General features: G+C 38.3%; 3 protein-coding genes across 3 annotated transcripts; 2 read left to right on the forward strand and 1 right to left on the reverse strand.

Annotated features, from left to right (window-relative positions):
- The first annotated feature begins 5,887 nt into the window (after window positions 1–5,887).
- Window positions 5,888–13,249, forward strand: LOC121805681 (fatty acid amide hydrolase-like). The gene is made up of 20 exons (XM_042205630.1): window positions 5,888–6,170; window positions 6,255–6,364; window positions 6,511–6,571; window positions 7,256–7,446; window positions 7,525–7,654; window positions 7,762–7,839; window positions 7,914–8,061; window positions 9,011–9,123; window positions 9,211–9,286; window positions 10,161–10,232; window positions 10,681–10,732; window positions 11,204–11,284; window positions 11,368–11,451; window positions 11,531–11,634; window positions 11,756–11,848; window positions 12,205–12,273; window positions 12,526–12,590; window positions 12,682–12,743; window positions 12,824–12,919; window positions 13,046–13,249. Exons 1-20 carry the CDS (start codon window positions 6,092–6,094, stop codon window positions 13,106–13,108), a joined length of 1,827 nt encoding a protein of 608 aa, XP_042061564.1. The 5' UTR covers window positions 5,888–6,091; the 3' UTR covers window positions 13,109–13,249.
- Window positions 13,235–17,480, reverse strand: LOC121805693 (phosphoglycerate mutase-like protein 1). Its single transcript, XM_042205643.1, has 10 exons — window positions 17,268–17,480; window positions 16,644–16,705; window positions 16,372–16,479; window positions 16,224–16,303; window positions 15,923–16,085; window positions 15,264–15,338; window positions 14,812–14,900; window positions 13,938–14,057; window positions 13,669–13,713; window positions 13,235–13,582 (listed from the first exon to the last, which is right to left on the reverse strand). The coding sequence occupies exons 2-10, from the start codon at window positions 16,701–16,703 to the stop codon at window positions 13,477–13,479; spliced, it is 846 nt and encodes a 281-aa protein (XP_042061577.1). The 5' UTR covers window positions 16,704–16,705; window positions 17,268–17,480; the 3' UTR covers window positions 13,235–13,476.
- Window positions 17,481–17,915: 435 nt separating this feature from the next.
- LOC121805687 (protein trichome birefringence-like 12) lies at window positions 17,916–20,680 on the forward strand. Its single transcript, XM_042205637.1, has 3 exons — window positions 17,916–18,574; window positions 19,773–19,910; window positions 20,044–20,680. Exons 1-3 carry the CDS (start codon window positions 18,048–18,050, stop codon window positions 20,564–20,566), a joined length of 1,188 nt encoding a protein of 395 aa, XP_042061571.1. The 5' UTR covers window positions 17,916–18,047; the 3' UTR covers window positions 20,567–20,680.
- Window positions 20,681–22,332: the final 1,652 nt, after the last annotated feature.

Raw genomic sequence — 22,332 nt, forward strand, 5'->3', positions numbered from 1 at the left:
GATAAGGCTGTGAGGAAGCTGAGTGGCTTAAGAACTTCCTTGAAGGACATTCCCATGTGTCTAAGCCAGTGCCCACCAGTGCTGATTCACTGCGATAGCCAAGCGGCTATTGGAAGGGCAAACAATGGTTTCTATAACGTAAGTCTCGACATATACGTCGACGACATAACACCGTGAGACATTTGATCACAACAGGGGTGATTACAATTGACTATGTGAAGTCAATAGATAATCTAGCGGATCCGCTAACCAAAGGGTTAAACCGTGATCAAATGAATAAGTTGCTAGAGGGAATGGGTTTGAAATCCACAAACTAAAGAATTGTCATAGTGGTAACCCAACCATGATGACTGAGAAATCCAAGAACTTGGTTCAAAGGGACAACTAAGCTATGAGAGTTCATGGAAAAACACTCAAACTATATCTATTCCCTAGAGAGCAATAGAGTGTTGGAGAACTTGCCTCGTGGTAAAGGCTAAGTCTATGACTTTTTAATGGTTCTTAAGGATCTCAAAGAGATGGAATTCTCAAAGAGACCAAGTATGGCAAGGTACTTGACTAAGAATCACCTATGTAAGTGCGAAGTGTGGTCGCTTCATAAAAAAACGCACTTATGAATCCAAAGTGGTGTCCAAGACCGCAATGGACACAAAACGTGAGAACGGATGAGGTTGAGGTGTTTAAGTGTTAACACCATTGTCTCGGTGCACGCCGTGGGGGATTAGTTCCAAAGCATCGCGCTACTAAGCCGCCTGTGTATCCGATGGTGTCGACTATGGAGGGTTCAAAGTCAACAACTACCTATCCTTATGCTTATATACCTCGCGAGGGTTGAGCTTGTGTCTGCATGCATATGCATTCGGCTATTTCCACTCATGTGGGGGATTGTAAAAATCATGGATTAAATATGCCCGGTCAATGGATTTTGACCAATAATAAATGTGACGAGACATTTAATTTTGTGAAATTAAATGACATAGCGTCGATCTACATTTTACGTAGGTAAATGTAGTATATTCACTTTCTCAAATCCGATTTCCGGTGAGTGAGAAATAGTGGATTAAAGTTGGGCATAATTAGCTTTTAATTAAAGCTTGGAGATGGAGCTTAGGAATATTAATTATTACTAGTGTTAATTATCCACATTGGAGGATTAACACATCTTAATGTGTATAAATTAAGTGACTTTATGTTACTTAATAATTATAGTGGACCAAGATGGGTGAAAGAGCCCACACGCGCGCACACGCGCGCGCCGCCGCCGCCGCCCGCCCGAGCCCGAGCCCGTGCACGTGGTCGCGGTCACGGGCCTCGGGCCTCGGGCCCGAGCCCGATCCCGATCCCGATCCCGATCCCGATCTCGATCTTGGACTTGGACTTGGACTTGGATCTTGGCAATTGGTCTTTGGGCTTGGTGCTTGGTGCTTGGCCCAAACTATTCTTTTTGGACCACCGCCGAGTCAGCAATCCAAGTGGCTTGACACGTCGTCAAGCGAGGCACAGTCACAGGTGCCACGTGAGAAATCCACACGCTCCACACACGGATGGCACACTCCTGCCACACGTCTGTAACCGACGTCGGTTACGAATTGCCATGATGACAGCCATCATGGCTGTTGACCCCCTGCAGTGGACTGAGCCTATAAATAGGCCAGCCATTCCATGCATCAACACACAATTCTAAAAGCATTCTGCATCATAAGCTCTCTCCCTCTCCCTGCATAGTTTTTCTGTCGAAGCTCTGCCCTCTCCTCCATCCAGTTCGCCGGAGCTCTGCTGATTGCGGTGCTGCATCAATAGAGACGTAGCCGTTTTACCTTTGGGGACGACACGCCAAACCGAAGAGCACTACCGGGGCGTATCTCGTCTTGCGGGAAGAGGCCTCCTCGACTCGGCTAATCACACTGGTTTAGTAGTTTCGATTATACGTTGTAATTTTAAGTTCAGTTCTTCCTTTTCTTTCTTTTGGGTTGTATTACGCCCGGTAGTTATCTTTGTAATCCCAGAAACCAACATTATTTCCAATAGATAATTAACTTGTCCTATCTTATTTATTTATTGAGTATCTTTTAACTTTGTTCTATGTACCATAATAGAATAGTTATAGATTCTAATGGTCTAGATTACTCTCTCATTTTTTTTTATTTAAACTCCCTCAGTCTGCTATTAAGATTCTCAGCTTTGCTAAGACAATGACCATTATAATATAAACCTCCTATCGAAGTATTTAAATTTTGGATCACACACTAGAACTAACATCATATGACTAACCCATAGCATGCAACTTCTAAGAGATCCTAGGGTTGTATCATATGTCCTCAAATCCAGACTCAAGTCAACGACCTTGAGATAAACAAAATTAGCAATAACAAAGTAAATTATGTTCCATCTAACAAAAACTAAATAAAACTCTGATGAATGAATCTTAGTTGTGCTTAATCTCCCATGAATTTGTTACTCGACGCTCCCATTTTCCAAAAGTTAAAATACTTAAAACTATTATATATGGACAAAAGTTGTATTTATCGAACTCCAAATGTGTATACATAGTTTGGGTAAAGTTGAGAGGAATTGGGGCTTGAAAACCCAAAAAAATTGACAAAAGAAGTAAAATCTCGGATGTACGTAGGCATAGGTCGCACGACTTCCGCGTGCCTCTTGGCTTAGCTCTTTTGGCAGCCTCGATTGACCCCATGGCCCGTTCCAGAGGCTTGTGGCCTCACATAGGTCGCGCGTGACCCACTTAGTCCTCTAAACATTTTTCGGACTCCATTACTACATATTTTCATCTTTCATCTAGCTTCTCTCATATCCTTAATCTCGAACTAACTGGATAATCATGCCCTAAAGCCCGACTTGTCATTGTCAATCAATAGGATGTCATCCACGTAAAGTACCAAGAATAACACATTACTCCCACTAACATTTTTATACATATAACTTTTGCCGGGACACTGTTCATATCCAAAAAATTTAACTGTTTAATCGAGCAAAGGTTTCATGACCTAGAGATTTGCTCGATTTCATAAATGGTTTCTTAAGCTTCTATATCATATGTTCTTTACCTCCGGCTTTATATTTTTAGGGTTGCTTCATGGAGATGGTCTCCTCGAGCAGAGCCAAGATTAATTATTCCGGGTTTATCTAGTTTTTGTTAGATTAAACATGTTTTAATTTGTCTTTGTTGATTTGGTTTATCAGTATATGGATAACTAAATTACAAAAATCATAAGGATTGAGAGTAATTGACTATTTTTTTTGTTGTTCAATTTAAAACTTGTTTTGCACTAATTATTCCTATACTTTTAAATACCAATTGATTATGAGGTTTATGTATGTGATAATACAGGATTCGAAAGAGGAATATTAATACATGTGTAGAAAATTAGAATATTAGTGAATCGGATCAAGAGTCTTGAAAATTTGAGGACATAGACCCCGAGGATCCTTTACTACTTTAGTAACGACTAACTAATAATAAGACACAAACATCGATTTTAGTGAGTAGTGTACGTCTAGTTACATTTGATAAGAGGCTGAATTAATTTAGTGGTATACGTCTAGTTACATTTGACATGAGGCTGAATTAATTTAGTGGTATACGTCTAGTTACATTTGACAAGAGGCTGAATTAATTTAGTGATTAGAATTGTTATAGAAATGATGAAATCATTATTTAATTCTCTTGTTCATTTATTGTTTTTTTAGTTTAATACTCTTTCATAAAAAAAGTGTCATTGGTAAATAATACGAATTTTAATGAAAAATTAGTAAAGTAAGAGAGAAGGAGAAAAACGAGGTAAAATAAGAGAGATAAAGAGAACAAACGGATACAATATAAGACGTGTAAACTTTCTATTTTTCAAAAAGAGACTTTTTGTGAACATCCAAAAATGATAAAATACAACTATTTTTCGTGGACTCGTGGAACATTTGTTTCCAATTTATCAATACCGAATCGTTTATATTTAATAGTCTAGATAGTCCGAGATTTTCATATTGCATTAATTAGGATTACATCACTAATCTTTACATATATGATACTCTTATTTGTCGTATCTATACTATACTCCCTTCGTCCCTCAAAATTGACAAAGTTGTACTATATGACACAGATTTAAATGTGTAATTGGTAAAGTAAGAAAGAGATAGAAAAAGTAAAAGAAATAAGGAAAATGTAGTAGAAATAGTATTAGTGGATTGTATGATCTATGTTATTAGTAGTTTAAAACTTTCCTTATTTAGACTTTGTCTAATTTTGGAGGACCGTATAAAATTAAAAAAATTAGTCTATTTTTTTTATGACGGAGAGAGTAGTATTTGCACCGTGGGACAAAATTGCAAGCTAATAAAAGAGAGTACTACTATACAATCTACCATACAAAATTTTAAAATTATCTCTCATACAAATTTATTTATTCTTAGTTTATGCACTCTTTCCTGTTTACACAAAAAAATCTTATATTAACTTACAATCTTTTAATTTATTTTATACAATTAATCAATCTAAATAGAAAGCTGAATAATTTAATAATATCGTATATTCCCAATATTTTATCCATCAAAATAAAGGGTCGTAATTATTGGAGTAAAACCAATAGGCTCATATAGACATGCCCACCGGTTCCGGTTCCGGCGGTTAACCGCCGAACCGGAACCGGCGGTTCCGGAACCGGAACCGGAACCGGCGCAATATTCCCGAACCGGAACCGGCGCAATTCGGTTCGCGGTCCGGTTCAGGTTCAAGATATTTCGAACCGGACCGTCACCGAACCGGCGGTTCGGGACGGTTCGGAACCGGCGGTTAACCGTGGAACGCCGGTTCCGGCGCTGAAATCGAGGCAGGGGGGATGAGGGCCGGTGGTGATCTTCAAAAACGGTCGAAACCGCCGGTTTTTCGGCGGTTAACCGGCGGTTAACCGGAAAAACCGGCGGTTAACCGCCGGTTTAGTGACTTTCGAGGCGGCGCGGAGCACGAGGCGACAATGGAGCAGCTTTTGCAGACGGTTCGTTGACCGAACCGGCGGTTTTATTTCGGAAACCGGCGGTTTTGGATAATATTCTGACTATGTGTGTTCGAGATGCATTGATTGCTTTGGAAGATCAAATTGCCCTATTAGAAATGTAGCAATGTGTATATAGCGTGTTGATATGTGTTTGCTTAGAAAATGGGCAACATTTTGCAAGAAAAAGGGTTGATCCCAAGGTAAGAGAACTACGTGGGCTTTGATTCCTCAATAAAATTGTGGATACGTAGGCAACTCAACTTAAATTTGAAAAGTTTAACTTTGAAAGTTTAAGTTGATCTCAAGCCCTTTTCAATTTTTCCTTTTTCCCCCCCATTTCATTTTTTTTTAAATTTACCTTCCGAGTCCGACGAGGCGACGAGCCGACGCCCGACGACACTTGTAAATTATATTACATTGTTGTATGTTGTTGTATTGTATACTTATGTATTGTAAATTGTAATGTATCGTTGTCCGTTACAACTCAAAATCAATAAAATTTATTTCATTTTCTCCTTATTCGTCTTATTTGTGCTTGAATTATGCATTGTCTTGTTCCGATTTGTTGTATAAAGCCAAATTTCAAATTTAAAAAAAAAAAAAAAAAAAAAAAATAATTGAACCGGCGAAACCGCCGGTTCAAAAACCGGAACCGCCAAAACCGCCGGAAAACCGGCGGTTCCGAACCGGAACCGGAACCGCCCGGTTTTCGAACCGGAACCGGAAACCGTGAAATAGCCTCACGGTCCGGTTCCGGTTCCGCTTCCGCCAAAACCGGAACCGGCGGTTCCGAATCGGAACCGCCGGTTTTCGAACCGTGGGCATCTCTAGGCTCATAGTGTAGAGAACCAATAGAGCTGACTGACTACATGATTATGCTACGCCATCCCATCCCATCCCATCCCCTCTATTAATTTCGGACCCACTTTCAACCAACCTTCAGCTGCCTGCCGGCGCATTATACCTCTCCTCTGTCCACGCTTTTGACTGCTTCACAACAAGAGTTACTCAATGTGAGTGCTGCTCGATGATCGGTCATACTCCTACTCTTTTAGTATTTTGCTGTTCTTTTTTTGGGTGAGAAGATGGGGAAGAAGAAAGTGATGCTGCCGGCCGATGAAGTTGATTTGGCTACGGTTAAGTACCAGTACGAAACAATTGAAGGTCTTCTGATTACTACTCTTAGTTTGGTATGGATGAATTCAATTTTTTTTGTTTCGGGTTTTGATTCAAATTTCACTACTGCAGCGCCGCATTTGACTGGAATTGGACTCAAGTTGTTTGTCAAAGTGCTCGAAGCGCCGTTGATTGGCTCTTTGATAATTTCGCAATTGAAGAAGAAGAATAAAATGATTGAGGTTAGCAGTACTGTTTTTTTCTTATAAGTAATCGTTCATCTGACGGTTCTGAATTTTGAATTGGAAAAGTAGAATCGAGTTTTTGTTCGAGTTTATATGATGCATTTCTCAGAAAGCTTAATTAAGTTGATGTTTGTGATTTATAGATGCTGAGGAATACCGTGATACCCGAGGCTCCAATGTTCAAACCTGAATTCCCTCCTCGAGGTTTATTTTCATGACCCTGCTCCTGCTTACCACTCCTATATGTAATAGAAATGATCTTTCATGGATTCTGACTCTGAATGTCAGGTACTTGATCATTTGACATTTCCAGGTTTGAACAATTAAGCTGAGCATGTGTGTTGAGAGAAATTTAGACTATCTCTGTTTTCCCTTGCTTTATAGTGTAGTTCTAGGCAAACCCTGATCACAATGATGTAGCCACTTCCAACTGTTTGCTATGTAACCAATAAACTCTACTATTATTCAATTTTAGACATTAAGTGATTATTGTGTGAAAGGTGATTATGACCTTAAACAGATACAACATGACATTAGTTTCAATATTCATACGATGCAGTGGAGAGAAAGGAAAAAGAGTTGAAGAAAACACGTTTTTTCATTAGAATTAAGTTGGCTTCCTAATGAACTACTTTTACTATCTGGATCTCTACTTGTGGAAGAGGAAACCACGACAATCTATTGGCTTATTTTAGAATTTGTCTAGTTCGCAAATGAAGTTGCATATTTGGTCAGATGGAGTAAAGCAGGGAACAGAAGCATGAACCCGACGGTGTTACGTGTTAGCTTCAATGATACTACTATCCTTACTACAATCTGGGCTTTTTGGCTAAAATTATTATTACCATTTCCATCTATCTGACAGACTGCTATTATATTCTAATGCAGAACCAGAAACAGGAGTTGTTCCTTTAGACGAGGACCAAAGGCCCGAGGAAAGAGTTGAATTAGCTCTAAAGAGTCTTCCAAATTATGAGCCTGCCAAGAGTTTGAGCACTGATCCTTCTTCACCTTTTCGCTATTGGAAGATTAGAGACTTTGCATATGCATACAGATCCAAAATTACCACCCCATCTATTGTAAGCTAATATAAAGTAGCAACTCTACCTGTTTTCACTTTTAAAAATGAAACCACTGATAAAAATTTTTGTTTTAAGGTTGCGGAGCGGTTTATTGCAGCAATGGACCATTTTAACAATATGAAACCTCCTACTCCCTTGTTGATTTCTTTTGACCCTGAACTTGTACGAAAGCAGGCTGCAGCTTCCACCAGAAGGTTTGAGGAAGGTACAGAATTTTTTGCGCTTTCAATGTATCTGTTTCCTTAATTATACAATTCTGCATGTCCCATTATGATGTTCACACAAGATCTCTTATATGAGCATGTTGTTCAGGCTGCCCAGTATCAATCCTTGATGGGATTTTTATGGCAATTAAGGATGATATTGATTGCTTTCCGCATCCATCAAAAGGTAATTAGTTGAATTACGAGCTGAATCATCCTTGTCATCTATCAAAATATTTGTGACTGCTTCATGACAAACAGGTGGAACAACCTTCTTCCATGAGGTTCGTCCTGTTGAAGAGGATGCAGCATCTGTTGGAAGATTACGTAGCTGTGGTGTGATCTTAGTCGGAAAGGCAAATATGCATGAATTGGGTCTGGGAACAACAGGAAATAATCCAAATCATGGGTATGCTTGTTTTCTGTCTTTTTTTTTGTAAATTCAACTAACAATTTGCAAAAAAAATAAATAAAAAAAGCGAAGTTCAGCTGAAGTCTACTGAGTTGTCATTAGGCTAGTAATTCCTAAATTTGATAGGAATAGTAAATATATATTTATATGAAGCTAAGCTATGTGATGGGAACTTCTAGCATACCACTGTTTCCTTACTTCATCAACATACTGCATTATCTTGATCCATGTACGGATCTCACGGATGATTCTTTTGATTTTAACATTTACAACCAGATTTTGGGCATGTCTATGCTTTAGAAATCATGAAATGTAGGGAATTGAAGCATGTCTTGATGGACTGTTCTAGATACTAAGATGTTCTTTCAAGCACTTCTTCTCTGTATCTTAAAATCTAGGATTATTCAAAGAAACTCAGTTGAACAAAATTGCATGCTAGACATGCTTTTATCAGTGAAGAAAATTGTTTGAGGCATCCATTTGTGTATATTTTCATATTCCCTTATAGAACTTCTTAAGTTTCTTATGAATAAAGACATGATAACTGGAATATTGAATGATAAATTGACATGCTATGCCAGAGCAGCTATAAAACTGTTGTAGCAAAGTGAGATTTGGATTCGGGAATCTCTTTCTTGTGACTTATATTCAGAGTGATTTTAGTTTCACTTCATAGGGGATAGCTCATTGTTATGTTTATGCCTTTGCAAGTGAAGACATGCCAACTTGCAATGAAATTGTTGCAACATTTTCGTAGGGAAATGTATACTCTACCAGCTTGGAGAACTGCTAGCATTGAACTTTCTGTTGTTTAAAAGGGAAATCAAAGAAAGATACTAGCATAGATGATTTTTTATTGTTATGCTTCCTTGCTTCTTCTATCACCGCAGGCCACTGACCATCAATATGTAGACGTTAATCCAAAATTGACTCTTCTCACATGCAGAACAGCAAGAAATCCTCATGATCCTGCAAGATACACTGGTGGGTCATCTTCAGGGCCAGCTGCAATTGTTGCTTCTGGGTTATGTTCAGCAGCATTAGGAACAGACGGGGGAGGTTGTGAATTACATAACAGTCCTTTCTTGTAAACCAAGCTTGGTCATTATATTGCTTCAATAGTAATATACTTAATTCATAATACAGGTTCAGTCCGTATTCCATCCTCCCTGTGTGGTGTAGTAGGACTGAAATCAACATATGGAAGGACTGATATGAGTGGGTAAGAGCGTGAATTTCTTGTGCTCTTTTACCACTTTTTGTTAAAAGAATCATCTTCCAACTGCCACTTTAAAAATTTTTACTGCCATTTGAACAAATAGAATATGATTGTATTTCAAGATCTAAAGTAGATGCCGTTCTTCATCTTTTATTACCTTCTTGTTACTGTTAAGGGTAACCAGGGGGATAGAATAGCTGAACTTGGGACTGTCTTTAACATCTATGTCAAATAATGACTCTTACAAATAGAAAATAAGCTCAGAGATCTTGTAAATAAGCATGTGCATTGTAGGTTACAGGAACAATCTAATTACAGTAAACATTAATGTTAGCATTCCCTTAAGCTAGTGTACTAGAGTTACAATTTAATGTAGCAGCTAAAGAAGCAAATGATATTTGGATATTACCCACAAAAAATAATCTACAGGGGGAGCTAAATCCTCTGATTGCCATGTATTATGGAATATGAAAATGTTGAAACTTATTCACTATCTTGGACTTGATCTCTCACTCATATGCTGAAATTACACTATCATATTGTATCCAATTCCAGAATACATGATCAATAACTTAATTAATTAATTTCAAAGATGAACATGTCCATGTCACTTCTTATATTTATTGCATCAACCATCTTAACCCAATGTACATTACCTTTCATAAGGTAAGATACTTGCAAAACTGTGTGGTGAGCGAAACAGTTAAGTACTTTTATAATAAAAATAAGAAGAATGAATGAAAAAGATAGTTTTAAATTACTCTATCAGCTGTTGTATACTTTATATTTCAGTAAAGTTCTCCATAAAATAGTTTAGGGGAAAGCTTCTTGGCATTGCGGGGATTATACACTATGGTTCTGTCTGTATTTCTTGCAGCTCAATATGTGACTCTGGAACGGTAGAGATTATTGGACCCATCACCTCAAATGTTGAAGATGCAATATTAGTGTGAGTTATGATGCTTGAGATATCAGATACTACATTATTTTACCATGTACAACATGTTTATTTATTACTTGAACCATTTGAGAAAGTTCTAGTATAAACTCATTTATTATTACTAGCAGTTGTATATTACTTTGGTAAATTAGTACTAGCAGTTGTATATTACTTTGGTAACATCTACATGTTTTTAACCAAAGTATACTTGTATTTTCTTGTTTTATATGACAACTACATGTTGCACTTGTCATTCTACCATAATTGTCACCATATATGAATCCTGCATCACAAATTCAGAATCTTACATTTATGTTTCTTAATGTGAAATATTCTGTTCTTCCCATCTTTTTCCTTGGAAGTATCAAATTTACTGATGATGACATTTGAATTGGTGTTTTAGCATTTGTATTTCTTGGTAGAAGATTCCTCAGTTTACCTACCGATCTTGCTTCAGGTATGCAGCAATTCTGGGATCTTCAACTGCTGAAAGGATTGCTTTAAAACCTGTAATCTCCTAACCTATGATTACTTCTTGAGTTTCAAGGCCCACTTAAACTTCTAGCTCTGGTAGGGGTTCTATGTGCTACTAATACTCCTTCGATCCACCAAGGGTGTGCAACATTTAGGATAACACAGGTTATAAAAGCATGTTAGGTAGATATTTGGTTAGTGGAAAATGTGTCCCATGATCCCATCAGAGGCAAAGAGTGGGTTAGGATGGTGGGCCGTAGGCAGTTGTTTTTGTAAATAAGGAGTACTGTGAGGGTAAATTATAAGGAGAGGAATTAAAAAAAGTTGCATACACTGTGTGGATGCCTAGTAAGGCACCTTTGTGGTGGATGGATTATGGAATGAGTATAATTTATTACACAATATCACGACTGATATGTAATCTCAAGTTCATTACAGTGGGAACTAATCTCCTGGAATCCGAAGACCGAACGTAAGATAGTAAATTGGCTTTCTTCTCTTTGCAGTCTCTTCCTTGTTTGCCTGATTTAACTTCAAATGAATTATCCCACGGCTCTGGATCATTAACATTGGGGAAGTATACAGAGGTGACCACTTGCCTCTTACATCAAGGATAGTTTTCTCTCTCCACTCTTGAATATCAGTTAATCATATGACATCTGGTCTGCAGTGGTTTAATGATGTATTCTCCACTGAGATCTCTGATAAGTGTGAGGATGTTCTCAATCGTTTAGTAGAGAATCATGGATGCAAGGTAAATTTCATGCTTTCTTAAGATTATGAATTAAGTTTCCTTGCTTTAAGTTCCTTAGTCCTTACTGTTGATGAAAAAGATGGTGGAGATATTTATCCCTGAGCTTCTCGAGATGCGCACTGCTCACATTGTTTCAATTGGTTCTGAATCTGCATGTGGACTGAATCCTGATTATGAAGATGGGTTTGTTCACTTACCTTTGTTTTCATGTACACAGGCTGAAATCGAGTTCTCACTTTACATTATGGTTCTATATTGTGTATATCTATTGACTTGATAATTTTATGAATCTTCACTTACTCAGTAAAAAGGCAAAGTTCACACTTGACACACGGACAAACTTAGCACTTTTCCAGTCATTTTCGGCATCAGATTATGTTGCTGCTCAATGTCTGAGGTAAGTCATTTAATTTATTTATATTTATAATCAGGATTATACTCGGGGGAAAAATGATAATTGAGATTCAAGTTTTTGCTCTGAACTAGTGAAGTACAAACTAATTTCTTTAATTTTTTACAAGTTTTATGATCCTTTCCTCTTTTTTGATGCTATTTGTGGTGATGACTACCTAGCCAGTAACTCTCTTTTTTTATATCATTATAATGCTTCCAAATTTGATAGATATAGTGTGTGTTATGTTATCAGTGTACAAAATTATATCCATGAAATCTGTCATGCATCCTCCTACTATAATTGTACTATCATTTTAAACTTGTGCTTGAAATTTTATGTCTTGTGTTGTGCTATTGTAGGAGAAGGCTCATGTACTACCATATGGAAGCCTTCAAAGAGGTAGATGTCATTGTAACTCCGACTACAGGGTATGATGATTAACTTGCTATGCTTATTTTGGCATTAATGATATTCTCGTGCTTCTGACGCCTATACTTGATTTCCATTTACTTCGAGTGAAACTTAATGGTCCACTAAGAGTAATCAGATAATACCTGTCTATTAAATCTAAAGCTAATCCACTGCTGTGCTACAAAGCTAAGATGGCTATGTGGCATCTACTCGTGACAAGATTATCATCTGACCAATTTCTTTATACAAATATATTGACCTCTGTTCAGGATGACTGCACCTGTTATTCCTCCAGCTGCACTTAGTTTGGGAGAGACAAATATGCAAGTTACTGGTTAGTTGTTTTACTTTTAAATCTTTATTAGCTTGGAGTTATAATTATATTGTTCCAGAAATGAATCTATCTATTGTTCTATCTATTGCAGGAAATCTCATGCGCTTTGTTGTAACGGCAAATCTTCTAGGGTTTCCGGCAATATCCGTCCCGGTGAGTAACCTGAATATTCTCATATTTTATCCATATGCTATGGCTGACTGATTGTTATATGTTCTTTTGTGATATTGGAGATTGGATATGACAAACAAGGACTTCCCATCGGCTTACAAATTATTGGTCGCCCATGGTGTGAAGCTACAATTTTACGTCTCGCTGCTGCTATTGAGGTTCTTCTCAACGTTTCTTATCATATTCTCAATAATCACACAACATATACAAAATCAAATTAAAAGAAATCCACCTTGCCTTTCATATAACAAACAACAATTCTAACAGAGAGATCATATTTTCAGGAACTTTGCTGCTCACCCAAGAAAAAACCGCAGCAATATTACGACATATTGAATGGGGAGTAAAAACAATTACCCTTATCAATTATGATGATATTATCGAAATCTGACATTGATTTGTTGTTTCTACACTACTTCTGTCCTGTTTTATTGAGGAAGTATGTCAAATTTGCATGAATATAAACACAAGGCTTATCAATTATTCAACCACAAATTCGCAAATAATAGATGTGAATTGAGATGGTGAAGAAACTCAGTCATGTCGTACATGGCACTGAATATTCAAAGAAAATAATTAGACAAGGCACCTTATTTCTGATGAGCACGAAATGATTCTATGAATGTCCACTTACTGAAGCATCGTGTGCTTAATTAGTCTCGACTGCCTCATCCATCAGCTAAGACATTCTCAATCAATGCAGCAGCGACTTTAGTCACTCCTCTTGCTTCTTGCTATCAGCAGCGACATCACTAGGCGAATCCAGTCCGGATGGAATCTTTCCGGGAAAGTTGGTTGATGAACAATGCGACCCAACCATGCTAACAAATATATACCAATTATTTCAATTTAACTGAATCTGGATAATATTCATAATCAAAGCCTTGTGTTGAGTTATGGGACTTACCCTCTGTCAAGGATAACCATGGAACGAAGCTCGCAGTTGGCAAAACTACATACCATTGGAACATTGAGAGATTCAGCCCAAATACAGTCAGTTATCATAAAGCGTATACTTGGAAGGCAGAAAGATTAACATAAAAGCAATTGAAGCCAGCTCATTTTCTACAATATAGTGAGAACAGTCTGATGTGATTGGACAAAATACATAAACAAGATCAAGTAATTTTTTATACTAAGGCCGGGTAGGGATTCTAACGATGCAGTTTCACTTACTGGCGAGAGATTTCTTTCTTCACAAGAGGGTGAAAGCTGTTACCAAACGCTGCCAGTGTGTGGAACAAGAACCCATTGTGTGTAACTATTGCTATCTCCTCCTCTTTCCGTGTGAACAACCTGTGTAAATAAATATATACAAGAAGAATGCAATAAATGTCGCTGAAAGTACATATATGGTCAAGTGTTTTTTATTCTCGAGACCTATCACTAAGGTTGCAAATATACATAATATCGAAAGTACACCCTAAAACATGGACAAACAAGTCGGGAGCAAAGGGAAACACAGCATATATGCATGATGAAGATTAGAAAGCCAGAGTGAAGGCACCAGATAGTGGCGAAGGGTCCCTACACACTGCATGCATGTTGATGCGTGAGTATCGGTGGATGTTAGTACTGACTGAAGATAACGTGGCTATATGCCTATATCAATATACAACTTCATGCAGCAAGAAGCAAGTCTCGGATGCAGCAGGCCTATGGACCGGTAGCTACCTACTCGGACAAGATGACATATTTCTTTATTACCAGTTGGATAGAACAAGGGATGCAAACATACTTCAATACTCCCATACTCGCAAAGAACTTAATGAAACTTGCACTTACATATAAAAGCAACTTTCACAACTATCTTTGAGATTCCCTTATTCCTTTCCATCTAATATCCCACTCTAGTGCCCCACTTTCTGAGCAGTTTGGATTTGGTTAATCATCAACCGAGGATCAAGAAATTTATAATGATGTTAAAACAGATGTACTACTATATTCAATTAACAGAGAAGAAAGGTTTGGAACTTAATAAGGCGGCCCACGGAGATTATTTACCCTTGATAAATGTTAGATGATAAGAGTTTAGTATAGAACTAGTCACCAGTTCATGAAGTTCATTCCTCTAGCTGCAACCTCACCATTGGTCTCTCTGACATCAGCCTTCCATAATACATCATCATCACTCTCTATCTGAATGAAATTCAAGATAGCTATTAGGATATTTTCTCAAGCCTAAATCATTAAAGTATGGGTATGCATCTCAGGCATGTTCTCATTCACCAATAAAATATACTACGCCCTCCATCCCACATTACTTGAGTCATTTTTGTGCACTCGTTTTGGAAACATAATAGTAATAAATAGTTAAAGTGGAGAGATAGTAAAGTAAGAGAGAGAATGATGTAAAGAGTCTTCTCATTCATATTCTCTCTCTTACTTTACTCTCTCCCCACTTTAACTATTTATTGTAATTTTTCTAAAACGAGTGCAAAAAATAAGTGACTCAAGTATCGTGGGACAGAGGGAGTACATCCTTAAGGTTAAACGACTTACCAGTGAAAAATCAACCGCTGGAAAAAGGGACTGATATTCACTAATGCTTCTCCTCTTATCACAAGGATGAACACCCTGCAACCAGAATTGTGTGGGGAAGTTGGTGTGCCTTAGATCATGTCCACTTTTTCTTATGCACATTTGAGGTTTATGATAGTTGAAAATTACAACAATTTCATCATTATTTCAAATGTATACAACTTTGGAAAGTAAATTTCAAAATTGAAAAGGTACACTAATTAGAGTTAAATGGAAAAAGGTTTTCTAATTTAGGTAAAAAATTACCACACTTCCCAGAAAACATGGATTAAATTAGCTTTGAATGACCATTAAGCACCTTGGAAGTTATAGCAAATGGACCGAGATTAACTAGGAGCATCAGCTGATCTTATACATTCATGTTAGCAGATGTTAATGGCTTTTTTACAGATTATAACGTAGCAGCAGCTGATCATAACAAATTGATCATTTTGGTTTTCTGGTTACATCAACATGTAAGGATATATGCAATCCAGGGCTTTCTGGTTTCATCGCATGTAAGGAAATTTTCTCTTAGATTCACAAGCAATTGTATCAAATTTTGTGTACTCTAGGACCCTTACCAAGGACATCAGATACAAAATCAGCATGAAGCAAACATGTTGTATCAGTGAACGTACCAGATGTTCTCGACAGATTTCAACTGCAACAATAGGTGGGCAATCAAGACTTGAAATAGCAGTCCGATCACTATTTCCAGCATTTCTCACCATTAGTGGTAAATTATCCATCTTGTCGGAATAGGCCTCACCACCAAATACCCCAACAGCTGTTTGGATGGTCCTATGAATTCAAAAAGATAGGTGTTCCCCCATTATAATAAGCTGACGACATAATAGCAGGACAACAGCCAGCATCTAGGAAACAGTTTGTAGATTATCATTTCAGATGGTTGGAGATTGTTAGCACCAAAGGTACTACCTTAATAACGGAGACGTAATGACCAAATCAATGCTCTTTATGAGGCCACTTGAATGGACATGCTTACGTAGGTTGTCAACCTGATAGAAGAGCTAAAGGTCAGCCACTACGCAAATATAAGTGACTAAGCCGCTGGCTGCTTTCCCACCTGTTGCCAACCCAACTGAGTTAGGTGAGCATCAAAATATTCTGGAGACATATAAGCTTTGTAGTTCTTATCTCCTTCTACATTGTGGATTCCCTGAGCATGCCTCACCTGAACGTAAGGTTTAATGAGACCACAAAGCCTTTGAAAAATTGGCAAAATCGAAATATAGAATAGGTTGTTATGTGCCCTTCAAACCACAGATGCAGCATATTCAAATATTCCGTGGATGCAGTTAGAAACTTTTTAAGTACTATCAAAGAAGAATTACCAACCAGGTGGATGGTTTTGCTGCGGTGCAGTGGAAATAAACTCGGGCAAACGCCATTATCCATTACTGAAAAGAACAAGCAAAGAAACACCTTACTATATAAACACATAATTAGGAAAAGAGCACATGCAGTTACATTGAAGTGTACATTATCTCAGGTGCTATTCACTTAAAGTACAGAATTAGAATATGCTCCACGAATTCGGATATAAGACAAAGCAATGGTATCTCTCAAACGTCCTATATGCAATAAAACTGTGATAGCAAGGATGATGCCATGACCATCTTTATCAGTTTAGTTATCAGGATACACTCTCCCTATTTGATCTTTGCAGTAGAAAACATGGACACAAATCAAACTATCTAAGATTTCGACTATCCAACATGTAAAAAGTTATCTACTAAAACTGCTTCAAAAAATCTACATAGACACACGAACCCAGCAAGTCAACTAAGCACAACATAACGAAGAAAGGAGAAAGCCGAAAAGCAACCGATATTTGAGTGAAATTGAAAACCCCACGAGAGAGAACAATCAGCTACACTAGTGAGACAAAGATACATCATCAAAAGTCAAACTTGAACAAGATTTTGGCGTCCCATTACAAAAAATGTTTGGTAAACTCACTGAGTAGTGAAAAGGGAGCAGCGCAGGTGTTGTGAAGCTCCTCCTTGGATGCGTGAAGATGGAGAAAATGAGAGTGGGAATCTGGAATTAAGGGAAGAAGAAAGAGTTGTGGAATTCAAAAAGTAGTGGTGGTTATGGTGGCGTACATGAGATTCGTGCAAGATTAATGAATGATGGGAATGGGATTAGGCATTTTGTATTGTTTTGGAGGAAGAAATTATTAATTATTTGATGAATAATCATATCTCTTTCAACTTAACTAATCCCATTTTATTGCTATTTTTATCACTTTTGACCCTTTTCTAGTTAACACTACAATCATTTCATTGTGTTTTCTTCCAACTATTATGTTTCACTCAAATTCTAATGCATGTTTTAGTGTGGTAATAAACGAAGCCTGATTTTTATTGTTCTATGTCATGTATATTATGAGATTTGAATTTGAGACTTTTGAATTCAACAATAGCCACTCTATTTTTATATGGGGTAAATGTAAGGTGTTTATTTGGCAAATCTATATAAAATAATAAAAATACATAAGAGAAAAATCCAATTGAAGATTTGAAGTAGTACTAATTTAATGGATTTTTATTGATGTTAATAAATTAATACAAATTTCTCCATATAAAACCAAGCTGAAAAATATCCAGATTTAAAATATCTCCAGCGCAAACTGAATTTGATCGGCAGATCCTGTTAGTCATGTGTAAAATCTCAAAATTCACACTTGATTTTAAAGAATTAAGTGTTGCAAAGGGATGAGAGAATACATGAGTGTTAATGGCATCTAAAGTAACCCCAAAACTCATCACCTGCTTAATCCTCCCTTCCTGCTTCCTCATCCTCTTCTACTCCTCATTCCTCCCTTTCATCCCACAGTCCCCCTCTTCCAAAACCCCTATTTTACCCTCTGCAGCATGCAATCTCTTCGAGGGGCGGTGGGTTCTCGATCCCACTCGCAAACCAATGTACGATTCCACCTGCCCCTTCCACAGAAATGCGTGGAATTGCATCAAGAATCAGAGGGATAACATGGCCCGGATCAATTCCTGGAAATGGATGCCCCGTGGCTGCGATCTGGACCGGGTCGACCCGGCCGGGTTCTTGGCTTTGATGAGGAATAAGAATATTGGGTTTGTTGGGGACTCTTTGAACGAGAACTTCTTGGTGTCGTTTCTGTGTGTGCTGAGGGTGGGTGATCCTGGTGCTAAGAAATGGAAGAGAAAGGGTGCTTGGAGAGGGGCTTATTTCCCCAAATTCAATGTGACTGTGGCCTATCATCGAGCTGTTTTGCTGGCCAGATATGAGTATGCATTCGTCCTTTGAGATACTTCAGTAATTCTATGTTTTATGGATGCTCATTAGTATAACCAAGACTTGGCTTTTGGTAATTGTGATGTAATTATTATGCATTGTTGGATTTGATGATGATTAGTATATGGATTTTGTATATGGTTTTCTATGTAGTAATTCATCAGTTAAGCTTGCATAATGTATTAATTGAGCTGCTCAGTATATGGAAACAAGTTTGTATTTGATTGTTATTCGTTTGGAACTCAATGCAGCTGCTGAGGTTGCTTACTGTTTTTGGTCAAATCTATGATCACATCTAATGACTTTATGATATGATGATGTAGGTTGGGTGTTTATGTAGATTTATGAGACTTGAATGAATGTATGTTGTTCTCACAGACCTTAACTTTTCCAAGATCTGATGATGTATGCACGAGTAAGTTGGATTTGAAATAAAACTTTAGGCGTTACTAAATGAACAGTAGAATTGTTTATAAGTCTAAGTAGGAAGTGAAAGGGTATTTCTCATCTAGATCAAATAGGTAAAATCACTTATTGGAACGCAATGATTAGAAAGAAAGAAGTCACTAGAGCAGATATCTTTCCTTTAGTATTTCATATTCGAACATAAGAGAAATTATAAATCTACTTATTGGCTATTTAGTGAAAAAAGCTAGATAATATCTTAGTCTCTATTTTATGTAAGATGGCTTATTTTATAAAGTGCATTTATATATGAACCAAAACTTTTGTATGTTCACACATTAGTGTTCACTATTGTATCGGAGAAATAATTGGTGTATAAATAAAAAAATCTATGTTAGCTTTGTGAAGCCTTATTCGAGTTCCTGGCACATGCACAAACATTAGACTGTCTGAAATTAGAGAGAAAGAAACTGTATAAAAGTAGCTACCATTTTCCTTCAATGGATTGATATCACATTAATATACTTTTAATTTGAACATCGTATTGGCTACATGTTTGTCCTTTTTTTGATCAAATTGGTTGCAGCTCTTTGCCTCTTTCATATAATCCAGGATCACACCTCATTCTACCCCAGCAGTGGGTATGACCGTGTCAGACAATACCTGGCTGAATTTGATCCTCTTACATGTGATTCTTTTAGCGCTGGATATATATTACTATGATATGTACCACGGGTTTCTTTTGTTGGATTTGCTTCCTCACTAGCTAATTACTGATTTAACAAGGTGGCAGACTAAACAGCCTGGGCTTTCTGGTCAAGATGGAGTTAAAGGAATATATCGAGTAGATGTTGATATCCCGGCAAATGACTGGGCTAACATTTCTGATTTCTACGATGTTCTGGTCTTCAACACTGGTCACTGGTGATTCTCTAATCTTTTCTTATTCACACCTTTCCTCTGGTTGGGGAAGATTTTTGTTTAGGTGCTGTTATGTGGTCTCATTTTGTTGTTTCATTTTGTATCTTGATGTGATAATAAGTTGTCTTGTGCTTAGGTGGGGTCCCGATAAATTCCCAAAAGAGACTCCACTCGTATTCTTCAGAAATGGGCAGCCAATACATCCTTCTCTGGAACTGATGGATGGGCTGAAAGTTGTTGTCAAGAACATGGTAGCTCATATTGAGAAAGCATTCCCCAAGATGGTGCTCAAGTTCTGGCGGCTGCAGTCACCACGGCATTTTCATGGCGGCGATTGGAATCAGAACGGAAGTTGCTTGTTCAATGAGCCTCTAAAAGAATCTGAGCTTGATTTATGGTTTGATCCGGCTAACAACGGAACAAACAGAGAAGCTAGAAGAGTGAATGAAGTGATTGGGGATATGTTGAAGGGGACGAGCATCAGACCCCTGGACTTGAGTCGTTTGAGCGAGTGGAGAGCCGATGCTCACCCGGCAGTGTGGCTGGGGAAGAAGGATGCAGTGGCTGTGTGGGGACAGGACTGCATGCATTGGTGCCTGCCTGGTGTTCCTGATACTTGGCTTGATATCTTAGCACAACTCATTACCTACAACTTTTGATGCAAGATTTCAAAGTTGGTTTTCACCTATTAATTTCATTATTGTAAAACCACTCAGTTAAAATGCAACCACCATTTTTACGTGCTCTATGTATCTTTGGTCTTTTTGATGTTTTGCCAACTGTCCTTCCTATCTTCGTAGCATAGATTAAATAAGATCTCTGTATACTATCTCTGTCCATTATTAACACAACTTTTTCTTTTTGTCCACACATGATTAATCGACACATTTACTTTTTACTACAACATTTGGTAATGAATTTCACGTCTCACTAACTTATAACACTCAATTTTATATAAACTACTGATACTCTGTTCTTCTGTCCATGACAAGTAGTTTCAGCTTTCCATTTCGGGATATTATCATGTTTTTCACAATATAAAGCATATATTGACTTTTGTAACATCCCAAAAAATTTAATAACTAGAAAGAAAATGATGAATTTATAACCTTTACTCATGAAATTTCTACCATCAAGCACTTAGAGATCCGCAACACATCTCGTGGGCGTCGTCGTCACGCTGACGCAATAAATCTTTTTTTAAAAAAAATTCGATTTTAATAAAAAAAATTATAACGGTAATGTTACCGTTTTTACCGTTCAATGGTATTTTTTTAATTTTCTTTTTTTCTTTTTTTTCTTTTTTTACTCTATAAATACTCATCTTTCATCCTCATTATACACACAAACACACATCTATTCTTCTCAAATCATCTCTCTTTCCTCTCCAATTTTCATCTCACCTCTCCAATTTTCATCTCAAAATGTCCGGCGACGGAAACGAGGGCGGCTCCGGCGGATATGACTTGAACACGTTTGGCGACTGGGGGCATGTACAATGTCTTGGGTGCTGCCAGTTCCGGTTCGTCGACGCCGGGCACCCAAGGCTCGTCGGCGCCGGCGGCGTACCAACCACTATGTTTTGATGTGGATGCATACTCTCGTCCCTCCGCCCCGAGGTATGGACAATCGCAGGGATTATCCCAAATTATGGAGGATTTTCCGGATGAACCCAATCCGGAAGGAGGACGCGGCGGTGGAAGCTCCAGGGGTCGCGCATTCGAAACCGTGGAGGAAGAGGAGGAGGCGGCCGAGGAGGAGGAGGAGGATATAGGCAGTCATCCATACAGCCGGGCGGACACGATGACTCTGTTCAACGCTTGGGTCAGCGTCTCGTACGATCCCATTGTCGGGAATCAACAAACCCGCAAGTGTTTTGGGGAAAAGGTCACTTCCGCCTACAACGAGAACAAGCCGGCTCGGTCCCACCACCGCACCCTGAAGATGCTCCCAGTAATTTTGACCGCGTCGACAGAGATGTCAAAAAATTTTGCGGCATCTACAAGAATGAAGCTGCTCAATATCAAAGCGGAGCCAATGGAGCCGACATTATGAGAACGACTTTGCGAGTCTTCTTTGACGACAACGGCAAAGAATTCAAACATGTCGATGTTTGGGAGGCCGTCAAAGACGTTGAAAGGTGGGCCGGCGGTGTCCAGTCCAGCCAGGGCTCAAGCTCGAAGCGCACGAAGCACACGGCGGGTGACCAATACTCGTCTAGTGAGGGCGGGTCAGACAGCGCCTCACAAGAGGTTGAGGGCACGACCACCGATGCATGAGGCTCCTCCCGTGGGCGCCGTCAGCTGCAAGGGACCAAGGTGGCTAGAGGGAGGAGGGGCCGAGGCGAATCAAGTAAGGCGGGCTCGGGCTCGGTCTCTGGCTCGAACACCCTATTGTCCATGTACTTGACCGCCACGATGGCGGA

The sequence above is a fragment of the Salvia splendens genome, chromosome 5 (assembly GCF_004379255.2).
Source record: "Salvia splendens isolate huo1 chromosome 5, SspV2, whole genome shotgun sequence".
Taxonomy (NCBI): domain Eukaryota; kingdom Viridiplantae; phylum Streptophyta; class Magnoliopsida; order Lamiales; family Lamiaceae; genus Salvia; species Salvia splendens.

Excerpts from the sequence above, each read along its gene's own strand:
- LOC121805681 (XM_042205630.1), top strand. The coding sequence starts at position 6,092 with ATGGGGAAGAAGAAAGTGATGCTGCCGGCCGATGAAGTTGATTTGGCT. Across the intron at positions 8,062-9,010 it reads GGAAATAATCCAAATCATGG|AACAGCAAGAAATCCTCATG; the intron begins GTATGCTTGTTT and ends TCTCACATGCAG. Across the intron at positions 9,124-9,210 it reads ATTAGGAACAGACGGGGGAG|GTTCAGTCCGTATTCCATCC; the intron begins GTTGTGAATTAC and ends TTCATAATACAG.
- LOC121805687 (XM_042205637.1), top strand. The coding sequence starts at position 18,048 with ATGGCATCTAAAGTAACCCCAAAACTCATCACCTGCTTAATCCTCCCT. Across the intron at positions 18,575-19,772 it reads GTTTTGCTGGCCAGATATGA|GTGGCAGACTAAACAGCCTG; the intron begins GTATGCATTCGT and ends TGATTTAACAAG. Across the intron at positions 19,911-20,043 it reads GTCTTCAACACTGGTCACTG|GTGGGGTCCCGATAAATTCC; the intron begins GTGATTCTCTAA and ends TCTTGTGCTTAG.
- LOC121805693 (XM_042205643.1), bottom strand. The coding sequence starts at position 16,703 with ATGGATAATGGCGTTTGCCCGAGTTTATTTCCACTGCACCGCAGCAAA. Across the intron at positions 16,304-16,371 it reads CTCAGTTGGGTTGGCAACAG|GTTGACAACCTACGTAAGCA; the intron begins GTGGGAAAGCAG and ends CTCTTCTATCAG. Across the intron at positions 15,339-15,922 it reads AAATCTGTCGAGAACATCTG|GGTGTTCATCCTTGTGATAA; the intron begins GTACGTTCACTG and ends TTCTGGTTGCAG.